Genomic DNA, 13,000 nt, shown 5'->3' on the forward strand with positions numbered 1-13,000 from the left:
AAAAATAAATAAATAAATCTTTCTTCTTTGCTCATACATATACATTGTTGATATATATACAATTATAGTTTCAAAATGTGAAGTTCCTTCTTTAGTGCTTTAGTCATTGGCTTCACTATTCGGATATTCATTTTTTACACTAAAATTTATTATGAAAAGTAAAAGAAAATTAAGTCTATTTAACTACAAATTAAAAAATTTTCTATTAAAAATAAAAAGTATTTTCTAATAAAAAAAATTCTCCCTTGTATTCAAACAAGTCATTAATCATATGAGTTCCCAAAAATTTCTTATATTTGGGAGATCACTTTCTCCTCAAACTGATCTTCAAATTCTTGCCAATAATTGGAAAACTATGGCATCAATGACAAAATAATAATAAAAAAACCACTTTCATAATTTTATGAATGGTACAAAAATAACCTTTAATTTATGTATTGTACATGCTAGATTACCTTGGAAATTCATCAATATGTCAATCAGGTTTATAATTGTTCTTCTTTCCTCCAAGAATCACTGAAATTTGGAGCCCTCTATTAAACGCTTGACTGAATAGCAAACGGGTTTGGAACTCTGATATAAATGGGAACCATGACAAAATGAATATTGGCATGAAGATTACTAATCCCATTACATATTCATAAGCTCTGGATAGCTCTTTCACCGATACCCATAGTCTAGTTCCTTCCAAGCATACCGAGCATGCTTGTGTAATCTTGAATACAAACGAAAGAAGGAACATCAGCATTTTTGGATGGATGAAGTACTTACATAGAAAATTCTGTAGGATGGTAACTAGAATATATACCAATATTAATTTCTTTAATATACTTAACAATCTATTTAGATTCAAGTTAGAAACGTTCTTGAGAGTTTCTTCAAAGAATAAAGAGTATATTTTAACAGAAAAACTCTTAAAAAAAAACTTTTAACCTGTATTCAAACATACTCCACGACAAGTCGGACATAAACATGTTGACAAGAAGTGTAAAAATTACTTTTTAACAAGTGCTTTTCTATGATACAAAAGTTCTAACATACCTGAATAATGGCCCATCCAGAGGGCATGAAGGCAATAATGGCAGCAAAAAAATCTGATATGGTAAGTTCAAATATCAAAAATAATAGAGTCATGACTATCAAGATGCCAAGATGGTTAAGTGCCTTGAGAATACGAAACATGAGCTGAAAGTCGGTGCCAAATCTTCGTCTTCCCATGGATAGCATCTGATATGGTCATATGTTATTTTACAGAAATCAGAAGCCAAACGCACTAGTATTCCAGAAATGTGAACTAATTTTAGCTCTACAATGGCTACAATGGTCTAAAAGTTCCCCTTGCTTGCTTAAAAAGTAATGTTTTATGTCTAAAATTTAAACTAGAAGCAAAAATTCACTTATGTTATTATTACTTTTACACAAAAAAAAGAGCTTAAATTGAGACAATAATTGTTTGATGGGAAGTCACTCTTGATCCCCAGATAGCATTTGCCTATACGTACCTTCAAATCCATGAGTGTTATTATTAAAACTGCCCAAGAAATTCCAAATACCTACAAGGAAAAACCAAAGGTAGTCATAAGATGGTGCCAATAGAACTTGCAACCATTAATAGGATTGAAGAATACTAAAAATGAGGTACTCTACCAGCAAATGTTTGTTATGATGAGTAATATCCATGTGGTAGACAATTCCATATTGGTATAGAAAGAAGCGAAATGCAAGAATTATCTCAATTATTTTCCCCCTGATATTTGAGTATTTCAAGTGTTCATTTTCTTCATCCCACCAAGATTCCCAGCTTTTATCAGATGCAATACCTAAACCACCACGATATCCCAACCATTGCTTCCAATCTCTCCAATCGTCCACTGTTTTTACCCAATCAAAGCCAGAAGCATTAAAAAGGAAAGGAGCAAACAACCAGGAAGTGGCCAAAAACCACATTGATACTGTTATGAATAGATGAAGTTGCGAGCTGCGATATGATTCCCCATAGACTTGATAAACAATCACTAGTATGAGAATCTCTAGGCCCTTCACAAAATGACTTCGTGAATACAACCTGTAGTTATCAGCAAACTTCACATGGAAGGGAACAAATCCACGACCAATTGGTCTATACTTAGTGCCTCCATGCAAGAGTGTTCTTCCATAATAATGAGCTCTTGTTCCTAGCTGGAAAGTAAAGAACACAGAAGCTAGCTGCAGCTGCATGAAGAAAAAATCAATCAAGGCAGAGCGAAATCCCTTCTCCAAGCCAATTTCCATAACCATTGGCAGCATAAGCAGTAAGCCTGACTGAACAAGAGACTGAATTGTCAATGCCTCTTCAAGGGCTTTGCTCTGATGTGTGTTTGTACGTTCAAGAATTTCTCTCTCAACTCCACTCAAAACCATATATAAACGTCCATATAAGAACAAATACACAGTCAACACAGTTACCTGAAAAATTCATAATAAGTCCATTTTATACAACAAAAGTGGAGTCACATGCTTTATATTTAGGCATCTAGTTATATCTAGGGTTGTATTCCATTTTACTTTTCAAATATTTCATTATATAGTCAAATAAAAAATCACAATCTAACACCAGATTAAGCAATGTGATTTTGATAGAAGATATACATTTTGTCTATACTCTATTTTCAAGAAGTTAGTTAACACAATCTAAAATGAGCCTGAATAAAACTGAAGAGAAAACACCCAATTTGGTTCTTCAAAGTTACATACATGACCATGTTAGTCCTTCACAAATATTAGCCACCAAATTAGTCTTTCAAAATTTTAAATTGCCGCCATATTAGTCCTCCAAAGATTATGTCACAAAATTACTTCCTCAAGGATTCAAAATGCCATTATATTTGTCCTTGTGAAAGACCAATCTGGTGACAAATGAATTTTTGAAGGAATTTAGCCTCCAAGTGTTAAAAAACCATCCACACATTAATGTTGGTTATATCTTATTGGTATTAAATATAATAATTAATCTCTATTGGAGACTATGAGTATAAACAATGTGACTATTTTCTTTTCAACACAGTCTATTCTATTTCCATGATGTATAATATATTATCCTAAGTCTCCGATTTGCTTGATTTATTGCTTCTTTCATTCTTTTTAGAAGTTATTTTATAACTACATTTCTTATGTTTCACACAACTTGTGCTCTCTATTAAGATAAGATCCCAAAATAAGATTTGAGTAATTACCATGCTACTAAAGTATAAACCAACTGTTGTGAAGTAGAATGACAACATCCTATAGAAGTCAAATCGTTGGGCAAGTCGATAAACATCACGACTAAGTGTTTGTTCTCCATTTCCACTTGCAACCTTAGCCTCAAATACTGATATTTGATTCATGCTTGTATCATTCCCTTTACCAACTTGTATATATTCATGATGTGTGATAAATCCTTGACGTAGAATTGAATTGAACCCTATGCATGGGAAGCACAATTAGTAAAAATATTCCGACCCACATAAATCTATTGTATGTATAAATTTGAATTGAATTGTATGAATGTTAAGCATAACGAGTAGAAAAGTTAGATCGGTTAGATATCATTTTCTCCTCGATCGTATAATACCTGCAAATATATCATCATTTAAGTTTATAAGTTTTGATGCTTTACTTATGCCACCTCTTGTAATGTGGAAGATTCTGTCAAATATATCAGAATGACCATAATGAAATCGGACCCTGCAAATTCATGAACATTGATTACTTAACTGAAGTAGGGGAAACGTTTTAATGCATAAATAATAAAACTAGGCATATGCTATTCTTGTAATACATTCAATTGCAAAACAAATTAGTGATGAGTTTATGCTTTATTGAAGTTTCAAGCCCAAGATTTATAAGTTATATATATCTTTAATTGATGTTGGTCAAAACAAACCACCCTAGCACGGAACATAACGAAGGTGCTCCATAGAGAACTAGATTAAAGCAAGCCATGGGTGAGAACATTTAAGGCAACTTTCCAACGTACACACACATTCATGCCTAGATTAAAGGTTGTTCTTGATGTCACTACAACTTAAAGTGATTCACAATATGGGGTATTGGGGGAATAATGACTTGAAATAGCATTTCAATTGGAGGAGTTTATTTCAATGGGAAAATGATCTTGAGAATTTGGTTTTGAAATTGGAAAATGTAAAGCCTAAGCCTACCTATACGGTGGTGGAATTTTGGAAGCGGAGTTTTCATCATACTAGATCATACTATGTAAGTTAAGCATATAATGATAGCAATTGAATATGTTCACTAAGTTGGTTGGTGTTAAAATGTGATACAAACTTCTAGAATAAGCTAGATTATTCTAGAAAAATACATAGGTATATGTTAGTAACTACTAGATGATACAAATTTTAGAATCACGTAGACAATTATGAATAGATAGAAAATTCTAGAATAGATATCTCTAGAATCTTCTACATAAAACATGAATGGTGGTGTTGAGGCTTATAAATAGGCCATGTAATCAACATTTGTATTCAAGCAACTAGTAAGTCATTTTCACTACTCAAATCTATTTCAACTATTCTTGTAAGCTAGTTTTCCTCTCAACTAAGCCTATCATTATAAATTTGTCTCCCCATTCTTTCTTCCAATCAAATAAGTTTTTACTATTTGATAATTCATAAACTAATAGTTGGTATATATCATGGTTGGAAAGTGATTCATAGTTTACTTTGAAAGATTTTTCTAATGTCAGTTTGGTCCCTTGGGATTTCCGTAATAGATGGAATCATTGTTTAATTCTTTATTCACAAATGCATCTTGCTTTTTCTCACAATCAATGTGCTGATGAATTAGCTAGTTTTAGACTTGTTTCTAGATCTTTTTATGATGGGATGTTATGCCTTTCTTTATTAGGGAGCCTTTTTTTTTGTAATCGGAGTGAATTACCTTTGTTTAGATTTTGTTGAGTTGTACATGGATTTTGGTCTACATCCCCCATGTTTATTGTTCCTTTTTGCTTATTTTTATATATATTTTGGTATGTTACAAATGATGGATAGATCTTGGGATGCTAATGTCGTTAGGATGACTTGATCCTATAATGATTTTTTGCATGTTAAAAGCTTTTATTTAAAAAAAATAAGTAAAGGATATAATATGATTTTGAATTTGAATAGGAATCTCAGTAACAACTCCTTTTGCTCTTGTGGTGGATAAAGATACCTCCTAAAATCATGTGTTTTGTTTGATGTTTTGGTTGGATAGGATCCCATTAAATAAAAACTTAAGAAAGAAAAATATTCAACATGAAGCAAAAAAATATAACATGCCCTTTTTGCGCTCAACATGAAGAATCTGCTACACATTTTTTTTTCTTTTTTCTTTTCTCTTGTTCCTTTTTTTCCGGGTTTGGCAATAGTAGTATTCTTGGCTGGAAATTGAATCTATTTTTTCCTTGGACACAAACAAATTTTTGGCAACATTATGTCTTGGGTAGCTCTAAATATCAAGATTATGAGGTTTGGAAGATCTGTTGGTGTGCTATTATGAGGAGTATTTGAAATCACAGAAATTCATGCATCTCCAAAGGTGAACTTTTCGATGAACAAAAGATTTTGGATAGTGTTATGTTTTTGTCTTGGTCATTGTTGTGAAGCAAAGACATAAAATTCACTATATATCAAGTACACAACAGCTTTCAAATGAAAAAGCATGTATTTTCTCATTGATGAGAAGTATGCTTATGATTGCTTGGTTATGGATATTTCATCGGAGTATAGGAATAAGATAGCTGTTGAAATTTATAGATATAAAATATATATGACATGAATATTTTTTTTAAATTTAATAGAGACTAAGTCATATAATTTAATTAGTGACCCATCAATTTAATTTCTGATTCATTGACTTAATATCCTAATTGATTTGATAAAAATATTTCTTAGAAATCCTATGAGTTTCTAAACCCTAGTTTGGTTAAACTAGGGTGAACCTTGGTTGAAACTTCTTGTAATTCGCTTTCCCTTTAAATTTTATTATTGTTAATGCAATATAGTTATTAAAATTATGCTTACTGTTTTTTTATGATTGAAACTAATTAAAAATTGATTCCTAATTTAAAACATGAAATTGGAAGATTGTGGTTTAAATTGTTCAAGTTTAATAACCTTACAACTCTTGAGCGCCCAGCGATAGGAATAAACTATATGTCATGTGAACTTCCTTTTCTTAATGTTTACAACTAATTTTGTTTCTCTAGGGCATTTGTGTGCAAGGTTAGAAACAAAGGATTTATTGCTCCTAGGTTCAATTGTTGTTTGTGTTAAAATAATGTTAGGCTATAACAAAAGTCATGTCTTGTGAGTATAAATAAGTCTTTAATTGTCCGATTTAGAATACTGCATTACCATGTTCATGGACTTAAAAAAAAGGAAAATTATTTATCAGAAACAAGTTTAGAAGAGAAAGTGATTGCCTTACAGAAATAACAGGATTATGAAATATAACTATTTTAAACCATTGAATCTTTAAAATATCATGTTATTGCATTCTTTATCATTTAGTTAATTAAACTAGAAACCCAAAATTTATAGTTGTTTCTTAATTGTTAAATCAAATGAATAATTGATTGGTCAAATTGTTATTAAACTACAATTTGTGGAGACAATAATTTGTTTACTTTTAGTTTATTACTTGTTAAATCGGTATACTTGCTGAGTTGTTAACAGTGAGGATTGTCCATGTTTTAAAAGGATTATATAAATCTAAATAAACAATATCTAACCCAGCACATGAAGATGTTCTTAACAAACCACAATTAATGTTGAGAGGGGTGATTGCAATTAAGGACAAATATTCCCAGAGGAAAACAAGGTTGGAGTTGAAAATTGTGTGAAAATAGGATGAAAAACTCAAGGGAATTTTAATAAGACTAACATGCAGCAGCACAGAACAAACAAGTGGTACTAACCTTAAAGGATTTGCCAAAATTCGTTGACCAATGGTCACAAAACTATTCTCTTGGTTTAACCTAAACCATGCAAGTGAAGAAACACTGCGAAACAAGGAAAACAAGTAAACTTATGCCGATTCAAGTTTAATATGTGATAGAAATATTTATTTTATTGGTCATGAAATTAATTTACGAAACAAAATTTAATACTAGATATTATCACAAGGCAAACCTTCCAGTAAATAAATGCTCCCTTATACCCAAAATGGTGGGTTTTCGCTGCCCACTGTGTTCTTTTCGGAATTCTTCCAATACATTTCTCATTTTGAAAGATTCTTCGTAATAGTTTTCCTTAACCAAAAAGAAAATTATTTGAGCATTGATTTATACAAAAAGTACTTCTTAAATTAATATTAAAATTAAGTTGAAGGAAAAGTTACCTGATTCATGTCTCTAGTCTGCAAGGCTTCTCCACGAGTAAATATAATGGCATGATTTTGGTTTTCAGGTTTCCCTTCACCGATGACTGTTGGAGGACCAGGTAGCTTGATGCGATATATTTCCTAGTATTGCAATTTATGAATATTCTAATTAAAATTTAAGGTTGTTCAAAACCCCAAACCAACTCAACATGAATTGAGCAATCCTTGCTTGATATCAAACTAAGGCAATGTTGTGTTACCATGTATATCCATGAACCAACATACAATATACTTGATTTTTCACCATCATACATGTTGACAAAAAATAATAACAAAATTATTTGCTGACACTTGGTCAATTTATTTTATAAAAAAAAATATATTTGGTGAAAAAAGTTTGTGGGTCATCTTATTGTATACCCACAGTTAAATCTGTTTAAACTGTAAACTGAACAGTCCAAGCCAAAAATCCCACATCCTAAATGGACTAAATTTTTTAGGGTTGCAATCGATATTAAAAGTGTATTAATGAGGTCGGGCTTACTACTTAACATTGTACTATAAGTGAAACAGAATTAGGAACAACATTATAGGTTTAATATAGAAAACAACGTAATAGAATATGATAATGAAATTCTAAAATACAAATAACTAAATTTCAAAATTTTGAAAAACAAAGAAAAAAATTAAACCAATGAAGAACAAGAATAGTCACATAGAATAAGAGAGAGGGAGGGAGAGAGAGAGATGATGATGACGAACATATGAAAAAATGAAAAAGAGATGAAAAAACAAAGAAAAAGAAAGAAATGGAAGGAAGAAAAATAAAAAGAACTCTTATGGGTCACCAGATTTGTTTATTGGAAAACTTTCTAGAGCTCATTTCACCATGGTTTAGTTCACTGACGAGGCTGGTGGCCTAAGAAGGCTCACAATAGTTGTTTGTTTGTAACTTATAATTAAGCTTCACAAGAGAAAAGATGAGAAAAAAAAAAGGATGAAGAGGACTTTCACCATAAGCACCATGACCATGGTGAATATGGGAAATAACGGATAGTGAATGGCGGAGTTAATTAGGTGAAGCCATCTTAGAGTTTTCGGGAGCATTGCATATGCTCATATGCCCAACCAAGGAAGATCTAAGCTTCATGATAGGTGTGTGAAGTATGTGTTTGTTGGCTATGATGCAATTTCTAAAGAACACAAGCCGTATTATTATGAGCAGAGATGTAGAATTTAATAAAGAGGAGAAATGAAATTTGGAGAAAGAAGAAGGAATAGATGATTTATTTTCCTTATTTTGAGGAAAAATACCAATAAGTTGTAACATCAAAATGAGTTTTCTACTACACCTCTTTTACTCCCGTCAGCTCATGAAGTCTTATATTTTGAAGGGAGTTCAAGTGAACGGCGAGGAATTAAATGTATGAAGGGTTCAAGAAATATATATATATATATATATATATATATATATATATATATATATATATATATATATATATATATATATATATATATATATGTTGAACTTGAAATTATAAATTTTTTATTTTATTTTTTTTTGTTCAAAGTGAACCTTTAACTTTTGATGAAACAATGAAAGATAAAAAGGAGGAGACAAGTTATGGAGGAAGAAATCAATGCCATAAAGAAGAATGTCACTTAGTAGTTGTCAAAAATTCCTAAAGGTAATGAAACAATTAGAGTCAAATGGTATTCAATGGTATTAGTGTCAAATGGTATTGGCGCTTGACAAGGATGGTGGGGGCGGCAACGGGACTTTGGTGGAAGAGATCAACGAGCTAGAGACAAAGCCAATGATGAGAGTTGGTGGTGACACAAAGAAGAGTTCAACAAGAAAATTTGTAAGGTTAGCCAACTTATCTTTGAGCCCATCTATTTCTGACAGTGATATTAGAAGCTGCAATAGGGCTTTTTGATTAAAAAATGCTAAGGAGGAAGCAAAGAGGTTATGGCAAATTGGAAAAGAAGTTGGAACTTCCCATAATGGGTCAAAGGAACAAATTATCCAACATATGGTTAATTTGGAAAATAGAGACGTGATGGAGAAACTTAAGTTCCAAAGGGTGAATGAGGAGGGGGTTTATAACTGTGCCTTATGAAGATTATCACATTCAATATAAGGGGACTTGGGGGTAGGGTGAAAAGGAGGAACCTCAGGGAGATGATTCAAAAAGAGAGGGTTCAGTTACTATGTTTGCAAGAAACAAAGACACGGGAAATTACGGATGCTATGTGCAAAAGCTTTTGGGGTGAAGGTGAGTGCGAGTGGAGAGCGATTCCAACTGTTAACACAGCAAGAGGCCTATTATGTATCTGGAGGAAGGAAGCATTTCAATGTTGCTCATTCTTTGAAAGTTCATCATATTTGGGTATGGAGGGGACATGGAAGGATGATGGATCTAGAGTGGTAACTGTTAATGTATATATGCCATGTATTCAGGCTGAAAAAGATGTGATATGGAAAGAATTGGTCGAGATGAAAAATAGTAGTCAAGTTCAAATGTGTTGTATTTTGGGCGATTTTAACTGCTTAAGGAGGGTCGAGGAAAGGGTAAATGTAGATGCGAGCAACAATAGAAGGTGGGAGATGACACAATTCAATAGGTTTATTAGTTAGATGGAATTGGAGGAAGTACCAATAATCGGCAAGAAGTATACTTGGTACAAACCAAATGGTAGGGTGAAAAGTAGGCTGGATATAATTCTTGTCACGAAGGAGTGGTTGCTGGAATGGTCTAGCATTTCTCAAAAGGTGCTGAAAAGGAGTGTTTCTGATCTTTGTCCAATACTATTACAATAAAAAATGGTGGATTGGGGCCCAAAACCTTTTTGTACACTGGATTGTTGGATTCAAGACAATCAATTTCACATGGTTGTTGAGGAGGCCTGGAGAAGGATGCATATTCAGGGATGGGGAGCTTATGTGCTACAACAGAAATTAAAACAATTAAAAATAAGATTGAAGGAATGCAATGCAAGGGAATTCAAAAGCCAAAAAATGGAAGAAAGGAGAGTGGTGGATGAAATAAATAATCTAGACACAATTGAGGAGGTAAGAAGCTTACTTGAGGTGGAAATCAGTAGAAAGGTTGAATTGCTTCAACTATTCTGGGCTGCAGTAATTAGAAACGAGTCTATTTGGTGTCAAAAATCTAGAAGTTAATGGATCAAAGAAGGAGATATGAACACCAAATTCTTTCATTTGATGGTAAAATGGAGGAGCAGGAAGAATGAGATAAAGGGACTATTTATAGATGATCAATGGGTGGAGGAACCTGAGGTAGTGAAGAATAATGCTATGTCATACTTTGAAAACAGATTCCAGGAACAGTCAATGGTCAGACCAAAATTGGATGGAGCCCAATTCAAATCCATATCTTTGAGTCAGAATGAGATGCTAGTGACAGTGTTTGGGGAGGAGGAGATAAAAGGAGCGGTATGAGATTGTGGAAGTACCAAATGTCCAGGGTCGGATGGATTCAACTTTAAATTTATAAAAGTGTTTTGGGAGGTTCTGAAAGGAGATATTTGCAGATTTCTCAACAAGTTTCATCAGAATGGTAGACTCCCAAAAGGATCTAACTCAACATTCATATCTCTTATTCCTAAGAAAGAAGATCCGTAGAGTTGGGACGATTTCAGACCCATCTCATTAGTAGGGTGTATGTATAAAATTCTTTCTAAAATTTTGGCCAATAGGATGAAAAAGGTCCTACCATTCGTAATTGATGAGAGACAAAGTGCATTCATTGAAGGAAGAAATATATTGCAAAGTGTCTTAATAGTGAATGAAACAATTCATGAAGCAAGGGTGAAAAAAAAGGATGAGATTTTCTTTAAGGTTGATTTCGAGAAGGCGTACGATTTTGTGAGCTGGTCATATCTACTATATATTCTGCAAAGGTTGGGTTTTAACAGTAAATGGGTGTCGTGGATTAGTGAATGCCTTAGGACGAAAACAACGTCCGTACTTGTCAATGGAAGTCCGTTTAAGGAATTTTTACTGAAAAGAGGTATACGGTAAGGAGATCCCTTAGCACCATTTTTATTTTTATTGGTGACGGAAGGTCTAACAGCTATGGTGAGGGAAGTAGAGAAGAAGAATATTTTCAAACCTATGGTGGTGGGGAATAATAAAGTTAACATCAGTATTGTGCAATATGCTGATGACACAATGATTTTAGGGGAGGGCTCCATTCAGAACGTGGTGGTTATTAAGGAAATTATGAGATGTTTTGAGCTAATTTCTGGTCTAAAGGTTAATTTCATAAAAAATAAGTTCAGGGCCATTAGGTTGGAAGACCAAGTAATGGAAAGATATGCACAACTGCTACATTGTAAAACTATTGAAATTACCTTTTATTTATCTTGGACTGACAATTGGTGCAAACCCAAGAAGAAAGGAAATTTGGAACCCTGTAGTGGAAAAAATAAAAAGGAGACCATCTAATTGGAAAAGGAAAGTGTTATCCATGGCTGGTAGAGTGCAATTGATTAATTCAGTACTCACTTCTCTACCTTTATACTATCTATCTTTTTATAAGATACCAAAAGGTGTGAGTTCCGAGATTTCAAGATTGCAAAGACAATTCTTATGGGGGTCTAATCAGGGGACTAAAAAGATGGCATGGATCAAGTGGGAGAAAGTCACAATTTCTAAAGAAAAAGAGGGGTTGGGTATAAAAGACATTAATCTGTTTAACAAGGCACTCCTTGCCAAATGAAGGTGGTGTTTATTTCACAATCCAGAATCTCTATGGGTGAAATTTCTTTGCTCCAAATATGGGGGATTCCAAAATTTATGTGCACAGAATGCATTACAAAATTTGGTGGAAGGACTTGATAAAGGTATGTGGTGGGCTGGAATCAGAGGGGTGGTTCAATAGTCAGTTGGAGTGGAAAGTCAACAGAGGTAGTGCGGTAAGATTCTGGCTGGATAATTGGGTTGATCAAGTTACCTTAGCAGTAAAATTCCCATCACTTTTTGCAAGCTCTAAGAAGAAACACCACGTGATTAGTGAAATGGGGGGGGGGGGTGGGTGGAGGGTGAATGGAACTGGAGGTTCAGGTGGAGTGATCAAACAGTTGTAAGTCATATGGAGATGGAACAGGAACTTGGTCAGGGGTTACGAGGATGGCAACCTACAATTAACCAAACAGATTGGTGGTTTTGGAGGTCCAAAGTAGATGAAGTGTTTTCGCTGAAAGAGGCATACAAGGTGATTGAATCAGAGTCAAGGCCCGAGGAGGAAGGAACACTATTCAAACAAATATGGTCCATAAAAGCTCCACCGAAGGCACTTATTTTCTTGTGGAGGATAGTCAATAGAGGTATTCCTTCTGTAGATATCCTAAAAAGAAGGAATTTAATCCTAGATGAACAACAATCCATTTGTGTGCTATGTAACAAGGTAGAGGAAACTGTTTCGCATTTATTTTGCACTTGCCAAGAAGTTGATAACATTTGGAAAAGTTTGTTGAATTTGATAAATTGTCCATCTCCGCTCCCTCAAGATGTGGCACATCACTTCAACTTTATCCCAGCACCTTTATCATCTAATCTTCAAATACAAGCTTGGAGAACTTTATGGTTAGCAACGACTCGAACGGTGTGGATGAATAGGAATAT

At 33.4% G+C, this 13,000-nt stretch overlaps 1 protein-coding gene across 1 annotated transcript in view; it reads right to left on the reverse strand.

Moving 5' to 3' along the window:
* Positions 1–13,000, reverse strand: part of LOC109811230 (callose synthase 7) — a 57,445-nt gene continuing 44,445 nt past the window's right edge. The window contains exons 34-42 of the mRNA XM_020374908.3: positions 7,366–7,488; positions 7,158–7,276; positions 6,944–7,027; positions 3,593–3,705; positions 3,213–3,442; positions 1,648–2,445; positions 1,503–1,553; positions 1,042–1,227; positions 1–715 (exon numbers count right to left, since the gene is read on the reverse strand). Of these exons, the coding sequence (XP_020230497.2) occupies positions 476–715; positions 1,042–1,227; positions 1,503–1,553; positions 1,648–2,445; positions 3,213–3,442; positions 3,593–3,705; positions 6,944–7,027; positions 7,158–7,276; positions 7,366–7,488 (1,944 nt within the window). The 3' untranslated portion in view covers positions 1–475. The remainder of the gene's footprint in view (positions 716–1,041; positions 1,228–1,502; positions 1,554–1,647; positions 2,446–3,212; positions 3,443–3,592; positions 3,706–6,943; positions 7,028–7,157; positions 7,277–7,365; positions 7,489–13,000) is intronic.

Source organism: Cajanus cajan, chromosome 2 (genome assembly GCF_000230855.2).
Source record: "Cajanus cajan strain Asha chromosome 2, NIPB_CcT2T_4, whole genome shotgun sequence".
NCBI classification, from domain to species: Eukaryota; Viridiplantae; Streptophyta; class Magnoliopsida; order Fabales; family Fabaceae; genus Cajanus; species Cajanus cajan.